This window comes from Zerene cesonia, chromosome 16, assembly GCF_012273895.1.
Source record: "Zerene cesonia ecotype Mississippi chromosome 16, Zerene_cesonia_1.1, whole genome shotgun sequence".
Lineage (NCBI taxonomy): Eukaryota > Metazoa > Arthropoda > Insecta > Lepidoptera > Pieridae > Zerene > Zerene cesonia.
Window position 1 is genome coordinate 4,720,553 of NC_052117.1, and position 20,762 is coordinate 4,741,314.

General features: G+C 32.0%; 4 protein-coding genes across 11 annotated transcripts in view; 2 read left to right on the plus strand and 2 right to left on the minus strand.

Moving 5' to 3' along the window:
• LOC119832751 (semaphorin-2A-like) overlaps nucleotides 1–20,762 on the minus strand; it is a 511,596-nt gene that overhangs the window by 152,554 nt on the left and 338,280 nt on the right. The window lies entirely within an intron of this gene.
• On the plus strand, nucleotides 183–1,562 carry LOC119832762 (kinetochore protein SLK19-like). Its single transcript, XM_038356503.1, has 3 exons — nucleotides 183–372; nucleotides 535–744; nucleotides 827–1,562. The coding sequence occupies exons 1-3, from the start codon at nucleotides 257–259 to the stop codon at nucleotides 1,152–1,154; spliced, it is 654 nt and encodes a 217-aa protein (XP_038212431.1). The 5' UTR covers nucleotides 183–256; the 3' UTR covers nucleotides 1,155–1,562.
• LOC119832757 (serine/threonine-protein phosphatase PP1-beta catalytic subunit) lies at nucleotides 1,173–7,827 on the minus strand. 2 transcript variants are annotated; one of them, XM_038356493.1, is made up of 8 exons: nucleotides 7,678–7,765; nucleotides 7,203–7,268; nucleotides 6,532–6,663; nucleotides 5,144–5,359; nucleotides 4,769–4,960; nucleotides 3,752–3,903; nucleotides 3,187–3,321; nucleotides 1,173–2,660 (listed from the first exon to the last, which is right to left on the minus strand). In XM_038356493.1, the coding sequence occupies exons 1-8, from the start codon at nucleotides 7,724–7,726 to the stop codon at nucleotides 2,562–2,564; spliced, it is 1,041 nt and encodes a 346-aa protein (XP_038212421.1). In that variant the 5' UTR covers nucleotides 7,727–7,765; the 3' UTR covers nucleotides 1,173–2,561. The 2 variants fall into 2 exon arrangements, with proteins under 2 accessions (XP_038212421.1, XP_038212422.1); XM_038356494.1 differs by lacking the exon at nucleotides 7,203–7,268 and having other exon boundaries at nucleotides 1,499–2,660; nucleotides 7,678–7,827.
• LOC119832748 (nuclear factor related to kappa-B-binding protein) lies at nucleotides 8,290–20,069 on the plus strand. 6 transcript variants are annotated; one of them, XM_038356476.1, is made up of 23 exons: nucleotides 8,290–9,031; nucleotides 9,120–9,413; nucleotides 9,748–9,864; nucleotides 10,290–10,663; nucleotides 10,744–10,862; nucleotides 11,269–11,505; nucleotides 11,913–12,025; nucleotides 12,150–12,250; nucleotides 12,341–12,460; nucleotides 12,956–13,162; nucleotides 13,643–13,789; nucleotides 14,095–14,203; nucleotides 14,383–15,015; nucleotides 15,179–15,289; nucleotides 15,425–15,520; nucleotides 15,742–15,841; nucleotides 15,932–15,996; nucleotides 16,079–16,936; nucleotides 17,345–17,509; nucleotides 17,970–18,048; nucleotides 18,246–18,301; nucleotides 18,470–18,520; nucleotides 19,176–20,069. In XM_038356476.1, the coding sequence occupies exons 1-23, from the start codon at nucleotides 8,597–8,599 to the stop codon at nucleotides 19,308–19,310; spliced, it is 4,722 nt and encodes a 1,573-aa protein (XP_038212404.1). In that variant the 5' UTR covers nucleotides 8,290–8,596; the 3' UTR covers nucleotides 19,311–20,069. The 6 variants fall into 6 exon arrangements, with proteins under 6 accessions (XP_038212404.1, XP_038212406.1, XP_038212405.1 ...); XM_038356478.1 differs by having other exon boundaries at nucleotides 15,935–15,996; XM_038356477.1 differs by having other exon boundaries at nucleotides 12,344–12,460.

Consider the following 20,762-nt stretch of genomic DNA (forward strand, 5'->3'; position numbering starts at 1 on the left):
TACTAGTGACTATATTATTCGTGATAATACGCTTTATTTATTTTTATCCTTTTTGAGTGCAGAAATGCCTTTATTAGAAAAATAAGATAGCAACACTGGTTGTTGACAAACTAATATGACATATGTCAGTTGTAAAAGTGATGCTATAGGTGTATGAATTTAAAACAAAATATCGTTATATTCTTGTCATCATATTTTAAATCAAAACATAATAGTTATTTATTAACATTTTTGAGTATTACACAGGAATTTGAAAATGGAGGATAATAATTGTGAAAATGTGAATCAGGACTCCAACGCTAATAATTCAAATATCACATTTGATAACATTACTATACTAAACGAATTTAATAATATCGCAAATATTGTACGGTACGTTTGAAAAACCTTTAAACAATGGCTAGATGGAGATGCATCAGTTTACTAGACTATTATATTATTTTTTTATCGAAAGAGTTACACAACAGTAACTGCGATTATTATACTATTTAATATTGTTGGAATTTTTTATTGATTTATGTCCAATGATTTTAGGAATGAAGATTTTCTTGAAACTGTTCCCAATGCAAAATTAAAAAGACTTAAGTGGGTTCCTATGTTTAATTATTTAAAACAATATATATTAGATGAGATGATACAAGAACTTGGCTCAATGTGGGATTTTGAAAATATGTCACAGAAATTAGAAACACTTGAGAAACAAAAGGATAAATTTACTAAAATAAATCCTGAAAAAACTGTCTGGTAATATGTTATTATTAATTTTTAACATCATATTTAGTTTGTTTAGGTACTGTATGCCCATCTTAACCTTTATTTTTTATAGGCGACCTCAACATTTGAATATTAAAGATCAGTTAAGAGCTAAAGATGCCGCAAATTTGAAGAAGCAGAAGGCATCACTGGAGTCATTGGCAAAAGAATATGAATTAAGAGTTGTCAAACTTAAGAAAAAATTGACTGCTAAAAGATGTTATTTTAAAGCATTACAAATGGATATACAAAAGTATGAAAAGAAAAGTGAAGAAATTATGAATAAGATAGCTGAAAAGATTGAAACACATAGTAACTTGGTTGAAATAATTACACCAAATACTATTTCAGTTGATACTAAAATTTGGTCAGAAAAGGAAAATGAATTTTTGGATAACTGATATAATACTACAACATAGAATAAAATTTATATTTCAGAAAATTGTACACACCTGAGAAACATATAACAAAAATTTATATATCTAAGAATTCTTTAAATTAAATATAACATGAAACAATTTTTTGCTAGTGTTACATAGTGAACAAATGACTTAAGTGTAATACAAAGTGTTACCAAAAGCAAATTGCAAGCCCTATATTGCAGTGTTAAACAAGCAAATAATATTACACAAGGTTTAGAAATCTCATTAAAATTTATTATTAAACTACATACTAAATAATAAAGCTTTTGTATCTCTAAGCTTAGAAGAAATCTTGTATGAAAATGTAGAAATTAAATTTTTTCGAAAACATACAGTGTCTGTAAATGCAAACAAATGAAACAAAAATAAACATCTCATTTTAAATAGTAATATTTATTAATGATTATTTATTTGACAATGTTAACATAGCTAAAAAATAAAATTGTACAATGCAAAATTTGCATATAATTTTAAATATAATAATATAGCAATTGCACTATTGTTGCGAGGACTACACTGCTCTCTACAGTCATTACAAATTATATCAATTCATTTATAGATAGATGATCTAAGGACACGAAGATAAAGCCTCTGGGGAGATCATGCCAATTTGCCAATAATTTTGATATAACTACTTATCATAAGAGTAATACTGTATGCAAAATAATATTAAATTCACTGGGGACTTGGGCTCACTCCCTAAGCATACAATGTAGTGAATTGCAATGGAGTCCTAGAATAAAAATAAACACTTATTAGCTACAGGTGAAGGTTAATATCATGTCTTAGGCCAGCTTCTCCACAGGACAATTTTTCTCAAAATCAATCACAATAAACACATTAGAATAATTTAGGAGACGAGTCAGTTTTCATAAAACATTATCGTCAAAACTTAAAATTTTAAGTTGTGTAATCAACCAATTTTACTTAAGACCTATTATATTTTACATTTATAGGCACATTAGTTACAGAATAAGAAACTCAAATAGGTTTTTCGATCCACTAAACTACACAAAGAGTGTTCCGACGCTATGTCCAATGCCCGCATCTTAGCCTGCCACTTCATTTCATACAATTTTCTACAATGGGTCAATATAAGAAAAAAGGATAAGGCTGCATATTATGAGGGATCGAAAAAGCTGCAATCAATAGGCATCGCCGAATAAATAACGTCAATCAAAAACTGAGTAAACTAACCTCAAATTTAATATCACTAACAAAACAGAAGGCACAAATTATTGAAAAACAATTTAACTATACAGATAACATTATATTCGGCTATGTCTGATGACTACACTAATGTAGTAATATAATACATGATACAATTAAATTAAATTATTTGTAGCATCCTTCTCACTGTGCAGCACACTGGATCCCAAACGTCAGTTATTTCTTTTTCGGCGGTGATCGTTGGGGTGTAGCTGGTCTCCCACTGTTGATGCCATTGTACTGATACTTTGCCTTTTTCTCAGACGGTTTCAATATCTGTACATCCAAATATTTATTTTTCATTTACAATAACAAATTAAACATATTTAGATATGTTTTTAGGAACACTCGCATATAAGTCTCCTTTAATACAAAAAAAAAACTAAATTGAAATCAATGCATCCGTTTGGGAGTTATGATGCCGAAGACAGACAGACACACAGAGGGTACACACGTCAAACTTATAACACCCCTCTTTTATGCGTCGGGGGTTAAAAAATACTACATTGAGCAATACAATTGTAACATAAAACAAAATGTGTAATCATAATATGTAGTACCAAGTATTTAGAAAAGAAATATACATTATGATACATTTAAATCAAATTTTGAAATTGAAAGAGATTGTGATCTGATTTAGTTACAAATACAAATACCTTTTCTAACAGTCCTTACTATTAATCATAACCATCCATTTTATTTTACATGATTAATATCATAATCATCATAGTTAGTGGGTCATATAAGATGTGTACTTAATTTTATGTTAGTAAATATATAAATTTTTTTAATAATAACATACCTGGAAAGAGCACATTAATGTCTCATCAACGGACATCATTCCACCAGCATTATCAAATTCACCACAGTAATTGGGAGCAGAGAAGAGTGTTACAAGCTGCCTCTTTGCAAAAAATTCATAACCATCTTCAACAACCTAAACAGATTATACAAAAAAAAAAGTTATTATTTAAGTTATGTTAGGTAAGTTAGTGCTTGTTCTCATTATATATTATAGTTAAACTACAATGTGAAATTGAATCTCATACTTTCAATGTGTTAAATACAATTACTTTTAAATAAAAACTCAACTGCTTTCCAATTGTCAGAATAAGACCAAATTTAAATAGGACCACATGGGAGACATCAGCTTTCAAATATTAAATGTTCAAAATTATGATGTAACAAACACAAAAAAATGCAGTTGTATTGATAACCTCCTCTTTTTTTTTGAAGTCAGTTGAAAAATATTGAATAACCTTCAGCTATACGCTCATAACATAATAATACTTATCTATATTATGGAATGAAATAAATAAAAGTAAGATTAACGTTGGGTTTATAGTTAATCCTATTAATCACATTACCTGATGGGCTCTGCAAATCAGATCCAAATCATGTCTATTGAGGAACTTGCTGACAACATCGGGGCCAAATGTGAATGATACACCACGGTCATTCTCACCCCAGCCTTGCACATCCTTGTCAGGATCGGACCACAGCAGGTCACAAAGTAAACCTGACAATATTTTCACATATTACACTACACAGGTAACAAATAAAAACAAAGACTTTTAACGCATTTTAAACACGATTTATTAATTATATTATGTTTAGTAACTAGTTAGTCTCGAAAGTGTTCGAAATGTCGGGTTATATAAAAAATCGCGTTTAAAATCATTTAAAGTCTATAATTTCTAAATGTACAATACTCGCGTAAAATCAAACACAAGAAAATACTTAATAAAAACAAGCTGTAAGTGACTTAACAACCTGTGGGCAAAAGGAAGTATATCTATGGCTTATGTATTATTATTCTAGTATATGTACATCCTTGAAAAGTTTCATCAACATCAGTTAAGGTGCTCTTGTGTGGAACAGTAACAAACATATATTGAAGTGGGAGCCGATTACGCTTCGCACGAATTGGGCCAGCACTCACCGAGGAAGTATACCATACCCCCACGGAAGACCGGCGTCAAATAGTAGCATGCTACTGTGTTTCGTTTAGAGAATGGGAGAGCCGGCTGCCTATATCTTTTTCTTTACTCTTCTCAATCCTTTCCTTCATTCCTCTCGTCAATCCTTTTTTAATCCCTTTACAATTTAGTCGGCAATCCATCTGTGGAGGCATAAGGTCTGCAATCGACTTTACGCTTCTCCAAATGTTCATGGGCGGTGGTAGTGCTTACCATCAGTAGTATCAATATATTACCGATTATATTACCAATTTTCTTATCAATTATTTTTATTCAAATATAAAATTCTACGTGTAATACATCTATAGTTAAAATCAGTTTACAAAACGGATAATATATCGTATCATGCTTTGGTTTTGTATAAGTTTATATATTATAACCAAAGTAAAATAAACAATAGCATACCGGTGTCTGGGACATCAGTGGGTCTCATTATCCGTCGTATTTGCTCCATGCCCTGCAGATCGGGGGAAAGACCGCCATGACAGCAGAATATCTTTTCATCAATGATTGCAGCAATTGGCAGGCAATTAAAGCAGTCTGTGAAGGTCTTCCACAGCTTGATGTTATATCGGCGTTTACATTCATCGTAGAAACCTAAAAGTTAATTATTTTTGTTATCAGTATATAACGCTTGTCACTCGTACATAAAAAAAAATCATACGCAATTAAATTACTTTTTGTATAAAGATAGCTGGAAAATAACCAAGGTCGAACATACATGTTCCAATACTTAAACCGTTATAAACTCCGATGGCGAAAGAATAAACAAATAGTTACCATAAATACGATTTATGCTCGCGCACTCATGATTCCCGCGCAGGAGGAAGAAATTCTCGGGATACTTGATTTTATAAGCAAGCAAAAGGCATATGGTTTCGAGAGACTGCTTGCCGCGATCGACGTAATCGCCCAAAAATAGATAGTTGGCTTCGGGCGGAAAGCCGCCATACTCAAAAAGACGCAACAAATCAGTGTACTGTCCGTGTATATCACCTGAAACAAATATGTCCATAATCATTCTATAAATACAAAAAAAATAAAGTCATTGAACAACAAGCTTAGACAGTCTTTATTACAAGACTATTTAATTCTAACCAAATATACTAAATAAGATAAATGCAATTTAATTAGAAATTATTATAAAATTAGAAATATAATTTTCAAGTCTTGTTTTGAAGATTCATACTAAGGTGCAAAATAATTAGCATTGCAATCCTGCACAATGCAGAAATTTGCCGACTATTATTATAGTAATATTTGTTATTTGATTTGATTTGAGGATTCTGTCTGTATGAAAAAAAAATATATCTCACACTATTTAAGATCAGTGACAATGTCAAAGAGAACTTTCTACTGATTAATTTTATAGTACAAAAATACACACTTAAAATCAGGGTTTCAAGGATAATATATATACATATGTATATCAATGGATATATAATATGTATCATGATGTGTACCTGATATATATCTGCTGGGTTTTGTTATATGTTCCAATACAAATGGTTAAAATTAATATTATTCAAATTAGTTTAGGTAATTTTTAAAGAATAAAGATGTCATGCTTTGGTTTAATTTTTAAATACCTAAATAAATTAAACATTAAACATATTTTAGATATATACATATCTCAATATATATTAATTACGTGTCACATTGTTTGTCTGCAATGGACTCTTTAAACTACTCAACTGATTTTGATCAAGTTTGCATATCTGTTAATGGCTACCCAGGCGGAGTCAGAGTGTGCAGTTAGTATAATATTAATATCCAATATTTTGATAATTAAGTATAATAAATATCAGATATTTATTTATATTCAGTTCATTTAAATTAATGAGATACATATTATGTTCATTACACTGTAAGTACATACTTTTGAAGTTGCAAAAAATTATCAATTTATTTTGCATTTATATTTGCAATTAGACAAAGCTTTATAATAATATAAATTATACATTTTTAATAAAAGGCAATTCCATTCAGTAAGAACAAATTCTATATTTCTGATCTAAAAATAACTGTAAGTGTAGTACAAAATATATAGTTTAGTGCAAAGAGGAAGATCAGGAATGTTGTTTTTAATATTTGTAAATGAAAAACATAATAAAACATTTTTGATTAAAGTAGGAAATAAGCATAATAATTGACAAAGGTATAATTACCACAAATTTTGAGTGGTGCCTCCAATTCCAAAAGTATGGGTTGTTGCAGAAATATCTCTCTGGACTTAGTGCATAGTCCTCGCACCTCCGACTCTGACATCTGCACTGTTTTCCCAGGGCGGCATCCTCGAACTACGACAATTAATGATATAACAAAAAATAAACATTTTACTTAGCAATTAACAATCAGAAAGCAATATAGAGTATGAATGAAATGAACATGAAAAGTAGTACTTTGTTGTATTTTATGTATTTATTAACAAACATTTTATATTAATATACTTTTATTAAATCTACAATGCACTTAATTTTTTTTATAGAAATAATTTGTAAACAGGAAGTCGATATCATGCATACTTTATTATTTACAAACTTACATAATAGTAAAAACTAGTAATTCAGGTAATAGTTAACAAATACACTTTCATAACTAGATATGTTACATATACTACGATTTTGTTATAGTTTAACATTTGAACGAAAAAGTAATTCAAATAAATTATCATGTTAAATTGATGCAATAAGAAACAAAAACATATTAAATATGATGAAAAATATAAGTGATTTAGTGGCGCAAATAATTTAGAAACATATTTTCACATTTACAAGGATAATAAAAACTGAAAACATCTAGCAAAGTACTGTCTTTACAAGTCTGGATTCAACCATACATTCTCCAGAAAAGATGTCTTTCAATTTTCCTTTTCGTCTTGCAGTTTCTTGTTGCAGCCTGAATACTGATGTAACCCATAATAAGCAGCATGATAAAGTGAAATTAACAAGTAAAGTAACACACAATGCGAACAAAGCACAACAATAAGCCCATGAAATAATTAGAAGCTATGATATCGATAGTACATTATACAAGAGCACTTAAGAAAAATTATTCGTTAACATAACAATATAATATCTATTATCAGCATGGCCAGACTCCTCTTTAATTTTAAGTCTTTTCATCTATAGTAGATTCAGATAAGAATTGAGGATAATCGATTTATTTATGAGTTAGACGTTACTATACTTATACACTCAACCACAATTACGCAACTAGGAACACAATTTAACCAAATAATTTTATTCACGCAATGTCACTACACACAAAGTATATGGAATTATCATAAATTTGATGTTATAAGAAATTTTTACCTTCTAAAAGTCTGTGAATTAGACTATCAACATTCAGTTCTTCCGCCATGTTTACTACACCACGATTATTTTACGTCAAACAAGAATGAAGAAGTCAAATTTATCGATACCTTCCATAGCCTACAAAGGAAATTGATTCACAGACTCGTAATGAATCGCATTATTCTAGGAATAGTACCTGTATTCTATTTATAAAGTAGATATTTTTTCCTTTTCATAACGTACCCAAACAAATTATATTACTGGAAATTATGTAGTATTGTATTGTATTTGTAGAATTAGAACGCAAGTAATATAAATTAAGTAACAAATTCAACTTTTGTTATTTATTTACTTAGCGTATCAAGTCTTGTTAACCTACTATGTCATAGTAAAGTTCGAGTTATGGAAACAGGAGATTCTTGATTTATATTTTTCGTCATCAATCGTTGCAATTGCTAAGTGATGAATGCCATTACTGTCTCATGTATTTGTATGTTTAGCTTAATTATTTTTATAATAACAAGAAAAAAATATAAGCAGTCTGTAAGGGTCGTATAGACTGCTGAATTAATCCATAGACTATTGGTGATTTGTTTTTAAAATTCCATTTTGAATAGGCAAAATGTCGCTGTTCTTGGTTGTCAAGCTATTTTCTCATCGCAGTGTGCCGTTCTGGCGCATACTATGTATGAAACATTACAGTTTGGCGTGTGCGTTGTATTTTATTTTAGACAAGACTTGACGGCTATTTAAAAAACTCCATGGCTTTCGATTGGTTATCGCTATATTACTGGTTTGGTATTTCGTAAACATCAGAAACGAAACAAGACGAAATATTAGTCTAATGGGAAGAAAATAAATGATTCAAGCAAGTTTATTCCTCATCTGTAACTAATTTGTGTCATTGTAACCTTTATTCTCAATACTTTGGGAAACTATGGAGGAGAAGATGGAGAGTGAACAGAGTTATAGTGAAGAGAGTAGCAGTAGTTCTTCCGATAGTTCCAGTGAGAGTTCAGATAGTGAAGAAGAGTTAATGGAACCTGTTCGGCTCTTAGGCCAAACCTTGGAGCTACCTCAAGATCTTTGTGAAGACCCAGCTATATTTAAGGAGTTTTTCTCAATGAAAACATGGGATAGCTTGGAAGACAGGCATAAGGAATACCTCAAAGAATTGTTGCCAAAGTTTACAGAAAATGATGAGGAAGAAAAGGAAACAACAATAAAAATGCTTTTCAATCATGAACCATTTCATTTTACATCACCTTTAACTTGTTTTTTTCGAAATTTAAGACAAGGTAATTACAGACCAGATATTGCCAGAATGAGGAAGTTTTTGACAAAAGCTAGAGCTAAGCAACAAAGGCACAAGGTAATATTGCTTACTGAATTATGGTTTTTCGTGATTTATAAAGGCAATTTCTTACTTCACAGTAAAATTATGTCAATTTATTTTTCAGATAAAGTCTTACTATGCAAAGTTATTACCTGAAGTATTAATTTCAAGAGAAAGATTATTAGCTGTAGCCAAAGCTGCACCGCCTGGCCCCACTCCTCATGTGCCATTACTACCACCAAAACCATCAACTAAAAACAACTATAAGCCAATGTATGTGCGGGCTAAGCATAGGTATTTTGAAGAATTAGCGGCTATATGGAGTGAGGTTGGCGGACAAGAATCTGAAGATGAAAATTACCCTGAAGGGCCCCCAGAGCATTTCTTAAAAAAGAGAAAAAGAAATAATGCATTACAGGTACATACACATTAATGTAAAAATTTAAATGCTTGCTTATATTTTCTTTGTATGATCTAAATTCACCAATATGTATTGGGAATAATTAGTTTGATTTCTTGTTGTGAATTCTACATATTTTCTGTATAGTGTTTAAATTAAAGGCAATACACTTTAAACAAGTTTTCCCAGTGTTATATTAAAGTTTATTTTATATATAATTACCCAAAAGATATATTGAAAACAAATATGTACAAAGGTTTTGTTTAACTGAAATTAATTGTAACATTATAGCATTTGACTGTAATAATGTCCAAAAATACTCTGTGAATAATTGAATAAGTTTTGTTTTTAGAGTGCTGATACCAATGTCTCTAGTACTTTGGGAGGGGCTGAGGTCACACATCCTTCTTCATTAGCCTGCTTAAAAAATGTTTTAGCTGCACACAGAGCTAGGAGACAGCATAGAGAGGTATTGTGCAGTTTATTAGATATTGATTATTTTTTATATGATTAAATTATGAAAATCGCCGGAACCTTCTCTTGCGTGGTACCCAGCTAAAATATAGTCCATGTGTTAATCCAGACTGTAACTGTAATATCTATCTCTTTACTAAATTTCATACAGATGCCAATGGACATTTTTGCTTGATAAAGTAACAAATATCCATACATAGTTACAAATTGATATTTATAAAAGTAGGATTTGTATTCAAATTTTGTTTTATTGTTTTAATCAATTTTGCCTTGAGTTGGATGACTAATTTTTGCATAGTACGTATCATTTTTATCCAAATAATGACATCGAATTTTGTTTGCTATATCATCAATTTCAAACTTTATTTTCCTAGCCACATAGGTATAAAGTGTGTCTAATCAAAAATATTATATTCTCAGACTCATCCAGAGTTGAATACCACTGGTATTACTTTAGATGATATAAAACAGCGAGTAGCATTGATGAATGGAGCAAAGAAACTCATGTTTGGAGGGTCTAAAACTGATATGCCATTACAGAAGATGCGTAAAGGCACTAAAAGAGAATTACATCAAAAAGCTAAAGATTTTAAATTACCCCTCAAAAAGCCTAAGGATGATGTTGAGAGCAATGAGAATAAACTTTTACCACACATAAAGATTAAATGTGAACAAGAAGAGACAGATTCTGAAAGTTCATCATTCTTCGATCCAACAAATAGCCCAAGGCAATGCAAAAAACTACTGGATAATGTGGAAATTAAACAGGAAATAAACGATTATGATCATGCAAAGTAGGTTTTTTCTTAATCAATATGATGTTTTTTTTTTGACAAAAAGTAAATAATATTTAAAAAATTTTAAACTATTTCAGTTCAAGATATTATGATTTAAAAGAGGATGGGATAAAAAAGGAACCTCAGGATGGACTGGGACAAAATTCAAGGATACATCAACCTGTTCCAATTAAGCTGGAAGATCTTGATGGAATTGGTCTGTTTTTACAATCATGTTTATTATTTTACATCATGTAATCAAATAATCCAATTCAATTTATACTTTATTTGATTTAAGTTGTTCTTTATGACAAATGTTATACTTAACAAGTGGTTAAAAATGGCTTGGTTTTTTGACGAAATCTTATTATTTTTGTTTTAAATCTACCATTTGTTTATATTTAAGAAAGAAAACTTTCACAGAATACTAAATTTACGCTGAATTCATAAAAAATATGTGTGACTGTAATGAACAAAAATGTCTACTTAATCACTTCCATGTCTGTCATATTATAGCTTGATTTATAATATGTAAAAGAAATATGATAACTTTCAAATTGAACTTATGATTCTTCAATTGAAAAGCATTGCTATTAATTATCATAATTTGCGTCTAATAATAGACATGATGGCGTTACCAGTAGAGCTAGCTGATGATTCGGGTGACGTGTTGGTGGATTCCACGGACGTGAGAGATGAAGACGAAGCACTGACGGAGACGACTCACGCGAATTTCCTATCGCTAGTGCGAGCGTTGTTCCCGGCTAAAGCGGCTCATAGAGCATCCAAACATGAGTTGTATACGCGATGTGCTGCTGTCATGCGATCACCTATTGCACCGCTCAATACTTGGTATAATTGTGAGTTATTTTTACTTATTACTTCACTGTAAATGCGTGATTTTAGATTTATTTGTTTTGATTTATAATGATGCATTTACACATTTATTGTTTGCCATTCCTCTCGTCTCCTATAGGATGAGTAGTCGCGTGCCAGTGTTCACACATTCTTAAGTATAGTAAGTTCATGTTCGCTATTCGTGTCCTTTGATTTAGTCCGAAATATCGCTCTTAAAGCGAATACACGAAACTCAAAAGAAAATAACGATAGAACTGTATATAAATACGTGTTTGTTATTTGCCTCACGATTTGCACGAAAGTGTAAATGCAGCATAAGCTAGCATAAAATAATTATACAATATACTAAAACTTTGATTTTGATTAAGCTATTAAGCATATTAAGCTTCCAACTAATTAATGTTTTCAGTGTCTGATGATTGGTGTGCAGAGTTAAGTTCAGCATTGGACTTTCTTGCCGGAGAGAGAGGACCACATCCTGATGATTTTGTTCCATATCTCCAATACATGCCTGACACGCAAGTAAGAAGAGTGTTTATATAATAAAGCAATAATTTTTTTCTTGAATTAGAAGAATGTTTCATGTTGTGTATGGCATATTGATACAGGGAATTTATAATTTAATATTTTTCAATTCTTATTATAGGTGTACCAATGGATAGGCGCAGGACGAGATTGTGATGCAATACTGGGCCGTTTGTGCGATAGATGGCTTCGGGCAGCTGCACCGCCGTCGCCGCCTCCCAGGTTTGGAAAATATATATTTTATTCATTTATTTAATAGTAATATTTAGTCAATATCTCTCAGAGTTATTAAAATATTAAATGTATGTTTAGCAGGTATCCAACAAACTGGGTTGTGCGACAGCCAACTACTTCTGAAATAACTGAGTTCAGGGCTCAAGAACGACGTAGATTTGCGTCCGCTTCCAAACCATTTACATATATCCAGTATGGGTAAATATCATACATTTTAACAGTTTTAAATTTATTTTTTCTTTTAAATTGGTTAATTTTTTGGTATATAGAGACTACTTTCACATTAGGATAGACATTATTTATTTTTTCCAATATTTATTATTCCAATATTTTTATAATTTTATAATATAACATGACATTAGTGTTATGTGTAGTTAAGTTTATAATCAGTTTAATGCTGCATTAAAAAAAAAACAAGTTAAACCAGTTTCTGTTAACTATAATAGAAATTGGTTTTCAAAAAAACAAATACTAAATTATTGGTGCTTAAACTGCCACTGCCACTTTGATGATTTTGAGCTTAACATCACCGAATCATCGGTGCTGAATGCGTACATGCATATTATTATTGCTGAGAAATACAAAAAAAAAGACTATAAATTAGGTACTATGTTTCTTGGAAAATGAGAAAGTAATAGCCGGCACGGTGATGAAATGTATGGGTGACGGATAACTAATTACCGCATACGACAGGTACCGATCGGTGGTGGGCCCGGCGAGCGGGGTGCGCGCGGGCGGCGCGGGCGGCGCGGGGGGCGCGGGGGGCGCGGGCGCGGGCGGCGCGGCGCTCGTGGCGGCGCAGCGCCCGCGCGCCGCCGGCTTCTTCGCGCTGCTGCGGGACGCGCTCGCGCGCCTGCCCAACGGCGAGGGCACCCGCCGCGACATACTCACGCTGCTCAAGTGAGTTACATTGTACTTACATAGTATATATACTTTGTATACGCGATATACAATGTAGTAGCAGTTGAGTAGTTCTTATTATATTGCGCTGTACAGTTATAAATAGGCAATGTTATGGTATGTTCTTGTGTTTAACTAGTCTAACAAGGCCTTAGAAGACGCCTAGTTGAAAAATTGTCCTGTATACACTGAAATATTATAAAGTTTTTTTTTTATAAAGTGGTTAGTAAAAAACTGAAAAATTGTAATTATTAGTTTCTAAATTAATTTAGTTAACAAAATTGAGAGAAAGACACTAAAGAAATCCTGTGTTTAAATGTATCTAAACTGTAATTTCTACTTAATTTACATATATTAAATACTCAAAGATTTCAGAGATGAAGAACAGAAATTTATTAAAATCATATATGCCTTACTTAGATAGATATTAATACAGAAAATATTTGGTAAGACTCTATAATCGTATCTTTTATTTCGCAGAATGTCCCAGTGGATAATTCCATGCAGCGATCAAACATTGGCATCAGCCATATCGACAGCTTTGGATAGACTCGTGTCTGTAAAACGGGATCCCATCGTCAAATACGATCAGAGAACAGCAGTTTGGACATATCTACATAGAAATAGGTATTGTATACAATATGCATAGTTAGACCAAGGGAATCATTAGTAATGTGTTGTGATGCTCCTAGACTTTTATAAAAAATAACATTTCAAGTTTTTTTTTTTAGTTTAAGTAACATGGAGCCATACTTAATCAATTAGTATTTTCACAAAAAATAATGTGCCTTCTGTTATAATAAAAAATCCAATCATTGTTTAATATTTGTATTTTACTTAATGCTCATCTTGTTTGCGTATTTTTATCTCTTTTTGTGTAATAATAATAATAATATTATTTTGGGTAATCTAATGCTCATACTGTTTTGTAGAACTGAGGAAGACTGGTTGAAAAGCAGCAATGCTCGTAATCGCGCCAACAAAACACTTGCATCAGAGCCTCCACTACAATCTCCGCAAACACCGGTTAATGTTAGTAATGTACGTATTGTATTTAACGTTTATACCATACATTATAATAGTTTAATGTATAATTTTAACTTTTGCCTCATATCTTGAACAATTTTCTCTTTATAAACATTCTTACAGAAGTAGTAGATTTTTTTTTTTTCAATTCATACGTGCCATTGTATTAATAATAATTAATTAATTTCACTTAGATGGAGTTAGAAGTTGGTAGCATGGAGGAAGTCGTCGACAATGCTTCCGACAGCGATGTGGACGTCGACGATAGCGGTTCCTCGACATCATTGCCCCAATTGTCTTCTGCTCAGCTCCTGATGCAAGCTACACAAGCAACGCAACCGAAACCGTTAACGCCTAAACCGAAACCGAAACTGGTTCCCACACCGCAAACACCAAAAACCGTTATTAAACAATCCCCACAGCGGAAGCAGACCCCACAACCGAAAACGCCAAACGTTATTAAAATCAATCAAGCTAAACCAGTGTCTCAAGCAAAGACGAGTCTATTAACGCCGAAACCAAAGACGAAACAGAGCATCATGCCATCGAAGCCGTTAGTGAAGCAAAGTGTTCCATCGCCAAAGCAAAGTGTCCAGTCACCGAAACAAAGTGTGCTGTCACCTAAACAGAACGTACAGTCACCAAAACAAAGCGTTCAATCGCCGAAGCAAAGTGTACAATCACCAAAACCGAATCTGATACAGAGTGTTAAACAAAATTCGTTCTCCAGTGAGACACTATCCAATGTGCCCGTGGTAGCGCCTCCACAACGGTCACCAATGGTCAAACAGAAGTCCTTGCCCAAGATTGAAACGTCACAGATTTCGGTAAGTTCACATTGTATTGTTGATTCTAATATTTTTAAAAGGTTTGTATGTCATTGCGGAAATTATATGAACACATAAGTAATTAAAACAAGAATACCATATTATTCTTAACCTAAAGCACATTGGATTATTTTTGTTTTCATTCTAAAACTTAAATTTACAGGCGACTGCATCAGGATCTACCACACCGCAAGTATCTACAGTTCTACCAACGTTATTACAAAGCAATGTTTCCACGGTGCTTCAACAGAATTCTGTCATTCAAACTTCAAAGGTATTAAAATTTTATACATTATGAAGTAATTCATACAATATAATAAAATATTTTCTTCTTAAAAATTTGCAGCGTTGTTAATACGTTATTTAATTAATTACACCTGAAATTTGTAAAAATATATGTTTTTTTTAGGTGTCACAAGTCACTAGGTCTTTATTAATAAGACCACCGGCTGTACAAACTACTGCTACGGTGTCTGCGGTTACTGTGTGCACACCATCTGCTCAGGTTTGTGAACAAAACATTTATTATTACATTTTCATATTAAAGATTCAATTGTTATAGAGTGCGTATTTGATATATTTTGTCTTATAGTACTGTATAGACAGCAAGTACATATAAAACAAAATAAATTATGAGAAAAGTATGGAACCCTGTTCCTATGTGGTTTATTTATATATTCATAAGTCAAGACATAAAATGAACAAAAATTTATTGCGAATTTGCAGCTGCCATCTAACACGAGACGTGGAGTTGTAAGAGTGTTGAGTCCGGCCACACCATCATCTGGGAAATCTCTCATTTCGCCGCGGGCTCTTATGACACAACGTAAGTGATAATTACCTATTATCAAGTGTTTATGTTATGGTTAAGGTACAATTTTTTTATTCTAAAGTAACTAAATCATTTTATTTATAGCAGTAACAACAGCAAAGAAGCGACCATCGTTACCGGGGACATCGTGTGTTACGACTATCGCGCAGGTATATTTAAAGCTATTTAACAATTTAACTAATCTTAAATTATTTTGGCTGGATGTTATTTTATACGATTTTATTTTTTCAGAGTACGCCAAATGTCACAAATGTGGTCAGCAGTTCGCCCACAGTAGTAACGTCGTCGATAACGACTCGCACTGTGCAATTGGCCGGCGGTCGGACTGTGCAGTTGTCCAATCAAACAGTTCAACTCGCTGGTGGCCAAGCAGTGCAATTATCGGGACATACCCTACAACTTTCGTCTCTACAACTTCCAACGCATAGCGTCCGCTTACCGAGCGGTCAAACTGTCCAATTGGCCTCCCCACAAACCGTACAAGCAGTCCGGGCCGTCGCCCAGAAGAATCCCAGCCCGAGACCCCAATCGCCAACAGTCCGACCGATCAATTCAGTTCAAATACCAGTCTCTACAGTTCAACTGGCCGGCCAAACAGTTCAAATAGCGGGTCAAACGGTGCAATTGGCCGGTCAAAGTGTTCAACTTACCGGACATACAGTGAAATTGCCGAGCGGCCAAAGCGTACAAGTGGCGAGTCAAAGTGTTTTGCCAACGCAAAGTGTGCAACTACCCTCGGGCCAAACGGTCCAATTAGCCAGCGACAATATACAAACGATGTTGAATACGCAGAATGTTCAAATGGCAAATCAGAGTGTTCAGTTGGGTTCACAAACTGTACATATAGGTAACCAAACTGTTCAGCTGGCTGGGGGTCAAACAGTCCAATTGCCTGGTGGTCAAACCTTACAATTATCCAGTGGGCAGACAGTTCAACTATCCAGCGGACAGACCTTGCAATTGGCTAGTGGACAAACATTGCAATTGGCTAATCAAACGCCGAAATCAATAGCTCAAGTAGTAAGGACTCAAACTACCGGCGAGAAGACAAATCAACCCATAGTGGCAAAGCTACTAACCAATGCACAGGTGAGATAATTTTGTACATTTTTATAAATAATACATTTGATATTTTTGTTCGGTAACTAAGTCAGTTGGCATAATTATATAGACTATAGATTCTACTATATTGTTTACATAATTAATTTCATTGAATATTGGATTTACAGTATTTACCTTGTAAAATAAGTGTTTTACGAGCTAAATACTAAAAATGTATTGTTTTCATAAACTTGTATTTATCGACTATAAAAATAAGTATGAAAACAACAGATTATGCCTTATTTATTAACAGAAAATCAAAGAGTATAATAAAACCATAAAACATAATAACGATAAATTAAATTACACATTGTATAATTTTTAAACACCTTACTGATACATCGAAATTGGCAATGTTTATTTAGTGTAAAAGCTTTTGTTCTCTACAATTTCCAGGGTCAAATGATATCTCTCGAGGGTGTAATGGGCAGAAGTGGGATGGGCGTGGGCGTGGGCGTGGGCGCTGGGCGTGGGCGTGGCGTGCGCGTGCTCTCGCCCGCTACTCGACTCGCTCGACCCGTACTGCTCACGTCGAAACCGCTGCACAATATTATACTACAGGTGAGTCTATAGTGAGAAATATGACGATTGCGCTAAGTGTGCAAGCAGATATTGATGGGTTGTGAAGCAAAATTATGTTGCAGTTGATAGTACAGTTATAAAAATCGTACAACTATAAACAATAGTTGTACTATTACGTTCTACGTTACGTACGTTTACGTTTGAATCTTACGTTCGTACGCTACGTACGTAATATCTGCGTTGTTTTAGAATTTTTTTTAAAGACGAAATATATGTATATCTAACAAAGGAGCATCCTCCTAGTGGTTGCCATTACGTCTATTGGAATAATATAATAGGATTAACAAATTTTCTTATGTAAAAACACATGCTATGAAATGCTTGAAAAAAGGACTAGATGTCGAGTTGCATATAAGAAAATAACTTGCAGTTTAAAAGTCAAACCTAAGAAAAAAGATAAGCAACATCATCAGTTTTTTATTCCCTGTTATATTTACAGCAAAGTGATGGCAGCGCTATAAGAGTTCCGGCCAGTAGCGGCGCACCAACGTCGCAGACTATCGTTATAAGCAATATTGGTGAGATCAATAGATTTTATATTAAAGACTCAGAGTTAACGTAAGAAAGACACTAAAGTTGCTTGCGACATTATTACTTAGATGACGGTAATTTAAAGTCAAACATGTTATGTTAATTTTCTACAGTTACGGCTAGACGAATTACAGAAACCATTTATTATAGAAAGTTATTTTCAAATAAATATATATATTTTCAGGAGCACAAACAGTTACAACGTCTACCACATCAGCTCCAGTCTTAAAACTACAACAGGTAAAACATTAGACTGTTGCTTCAAAATTACATTAGAGTTCCTCAATAATCATGAAACATTATTATAATAATGGTTATATCGTACGATGGTTATATAATCTCAAAAAAAAAGTAGAAAAATTAGGCCACAAAGAGATGAAAGTGTTTTAATTGATTATAAATTTATAGGTGAATCCCATACATCAGGTAAAACTAGCGCAGGGGATAAAAATACAGCAGGTGATCATTTATATATGCATGCTATTGAAGTATTTCAGTACGCACTAATTTGCACGAATTAAAACTGCATGAAAAACTAACTTAAATTTATAGGATTTTTCAAATTTATCGGAGGCTTTGTAATCTAAATAAAAGCATGCACGGATATAATTTTGTCTCAAGAAATGTAAAAATATAAATTAACTGTGTATATTGAAACATTTAAATGATATTGTATAAAATACGTATGTAATATTTAAATATCAAAACAGTAGAACGGTGTGTTTATGCGCCACTCTTGATCAATAAAGCAAATAATTAAACTTATCACACTTATAACCAAATGATCCTATCCTGCAACAAATTATTAAATACACTTGAATATGTCATAACTAATGTAAAGTTTAAATTAATAATTTGTTTAAAAAATAATAGAAAATATCTCTTTCTTGTTTATAAGTTACTGTATAGAATTTGACTGATTGATATATGAGCTAATTTTCAATATATTATTTTTATTATATCCTTGATTTAAAGCAAATGATCATATATATCATAATGATTATAATATTTTCTATAACGGGCATGTTTGGTTTAGGATTAATTTTCAAATGCAACAAATATACAAATATATTTAAAATGTTACTTAGAGAAAAACATAATAATATATTTCCAGGGTGCAGTCACAAATACATCAGTAGCGACATCTAGCGGCGTTCGCAGCGTACTAATGGACGGGCAACAGTTGAAACTCGTCGGCGGTCGACACGTATTGGCTAGATTATTGAGACCGGCAAATCCGAACCCGTGATCTTAAAATACTAACAATGCAATATGTGAAAAAAATAACGTCGAATTATATAGATATAGAAATTTCTGGAAGAGTCGAATGTTATGACTGGGTTGAGCTGATATGAAAGTAAACTGTTTATGGGATATTTACAGTTAAAGTGTGGGTAAAGTAAAACACCTTGATGTTCAATAGATAATAAAGTTATGAATTGTGTTTTATAATATACAGACATTAATGTTTGCCAATAGTTTGTCTCAGATGATCAAGGACGTATTAGTTTTTTAAGTGTTGATATTGATAGGTATTGCTACGCCAAATGATATGTACCAAGGTGTTATAATTATCGGATAAAAAGTAAAGACAACTTTTAATCGTTGACAGTTTCAATCCATGTAAATTGTAAATAGTATCTTTTAATAATAATAACGTTTTTGGATGAGCAATAAATTGCAAGGCAAATTTTTTACATGTATGAATATTATAGTTATTGTGTGGTAATAGTTGAAAAGTAAGTTTTAAACATTAAATATGGAAATGTCTTAAACTATTTAATTTTGAATTTTTAATAATTACGGTTTTTTGTAAATTAATACAATAGTAGGCAAATTTTTAATTCAAAATTATATTGATGTTTTGTAAATTCCATATTTATTGGTGAATTCATTTGAGTATTTTGTATATAGTGACAAAAAATAATATATAAGCGAGGCGAACCGTTATTTATAACGATTTGTATATTCGGATGTACACATTAAATAAATTATTTATTGTGATATATTTAAACTTGTATTAAGATAAGGATGTCTTTTAAATTTGGAATGAAGCGAAGATCGTTGAGGAATAAAAATTCAGTGAGTATTTTTAATTAAAAGTGTGAATGGTTATTGATTTTATGAAATCCGTCTTCCAATCGCGTTTTTATTTGTAAATTATAATGAAATGGTTGAGTTATTTTATTGATATAATCATCACATTTTCATATAAGTAGAAATAACAAAAACTTAGCACAAATGTTCATTCATTATGACATACAATAATATACAATTTGATAGTAGTTTACACTAAATAAGTACGATTTTTATTTCTGTAGACGAGAATAAGTGCTAAATCGACTAAATAGTTATACATTTCGTTCATTTTTGTGACACACAACACAAACAACCGTTTCTTATCATTTGTTTTGAATTGATTTTATTGTCACTAAGAACGATAGAGTTACTGGGTAATTGAAATGTAATTTTAAGTTACGTTTAATAAAATGGGAATTTTATCAATAGCATCTCCAATACACTGAAATTATTAACACATTCATTTGTTTATAAATCAATTGTAAGATGATTTTCATTCGCATGAATAAATCGTGAATGTTTTCATCAGAGATATATGAAAATTCAACAAAATTTCTGAACAATACATGCTTTAGTCATATATTTGGCTTATTTTGTTTTTTATTTATAATAAAAACAGCTA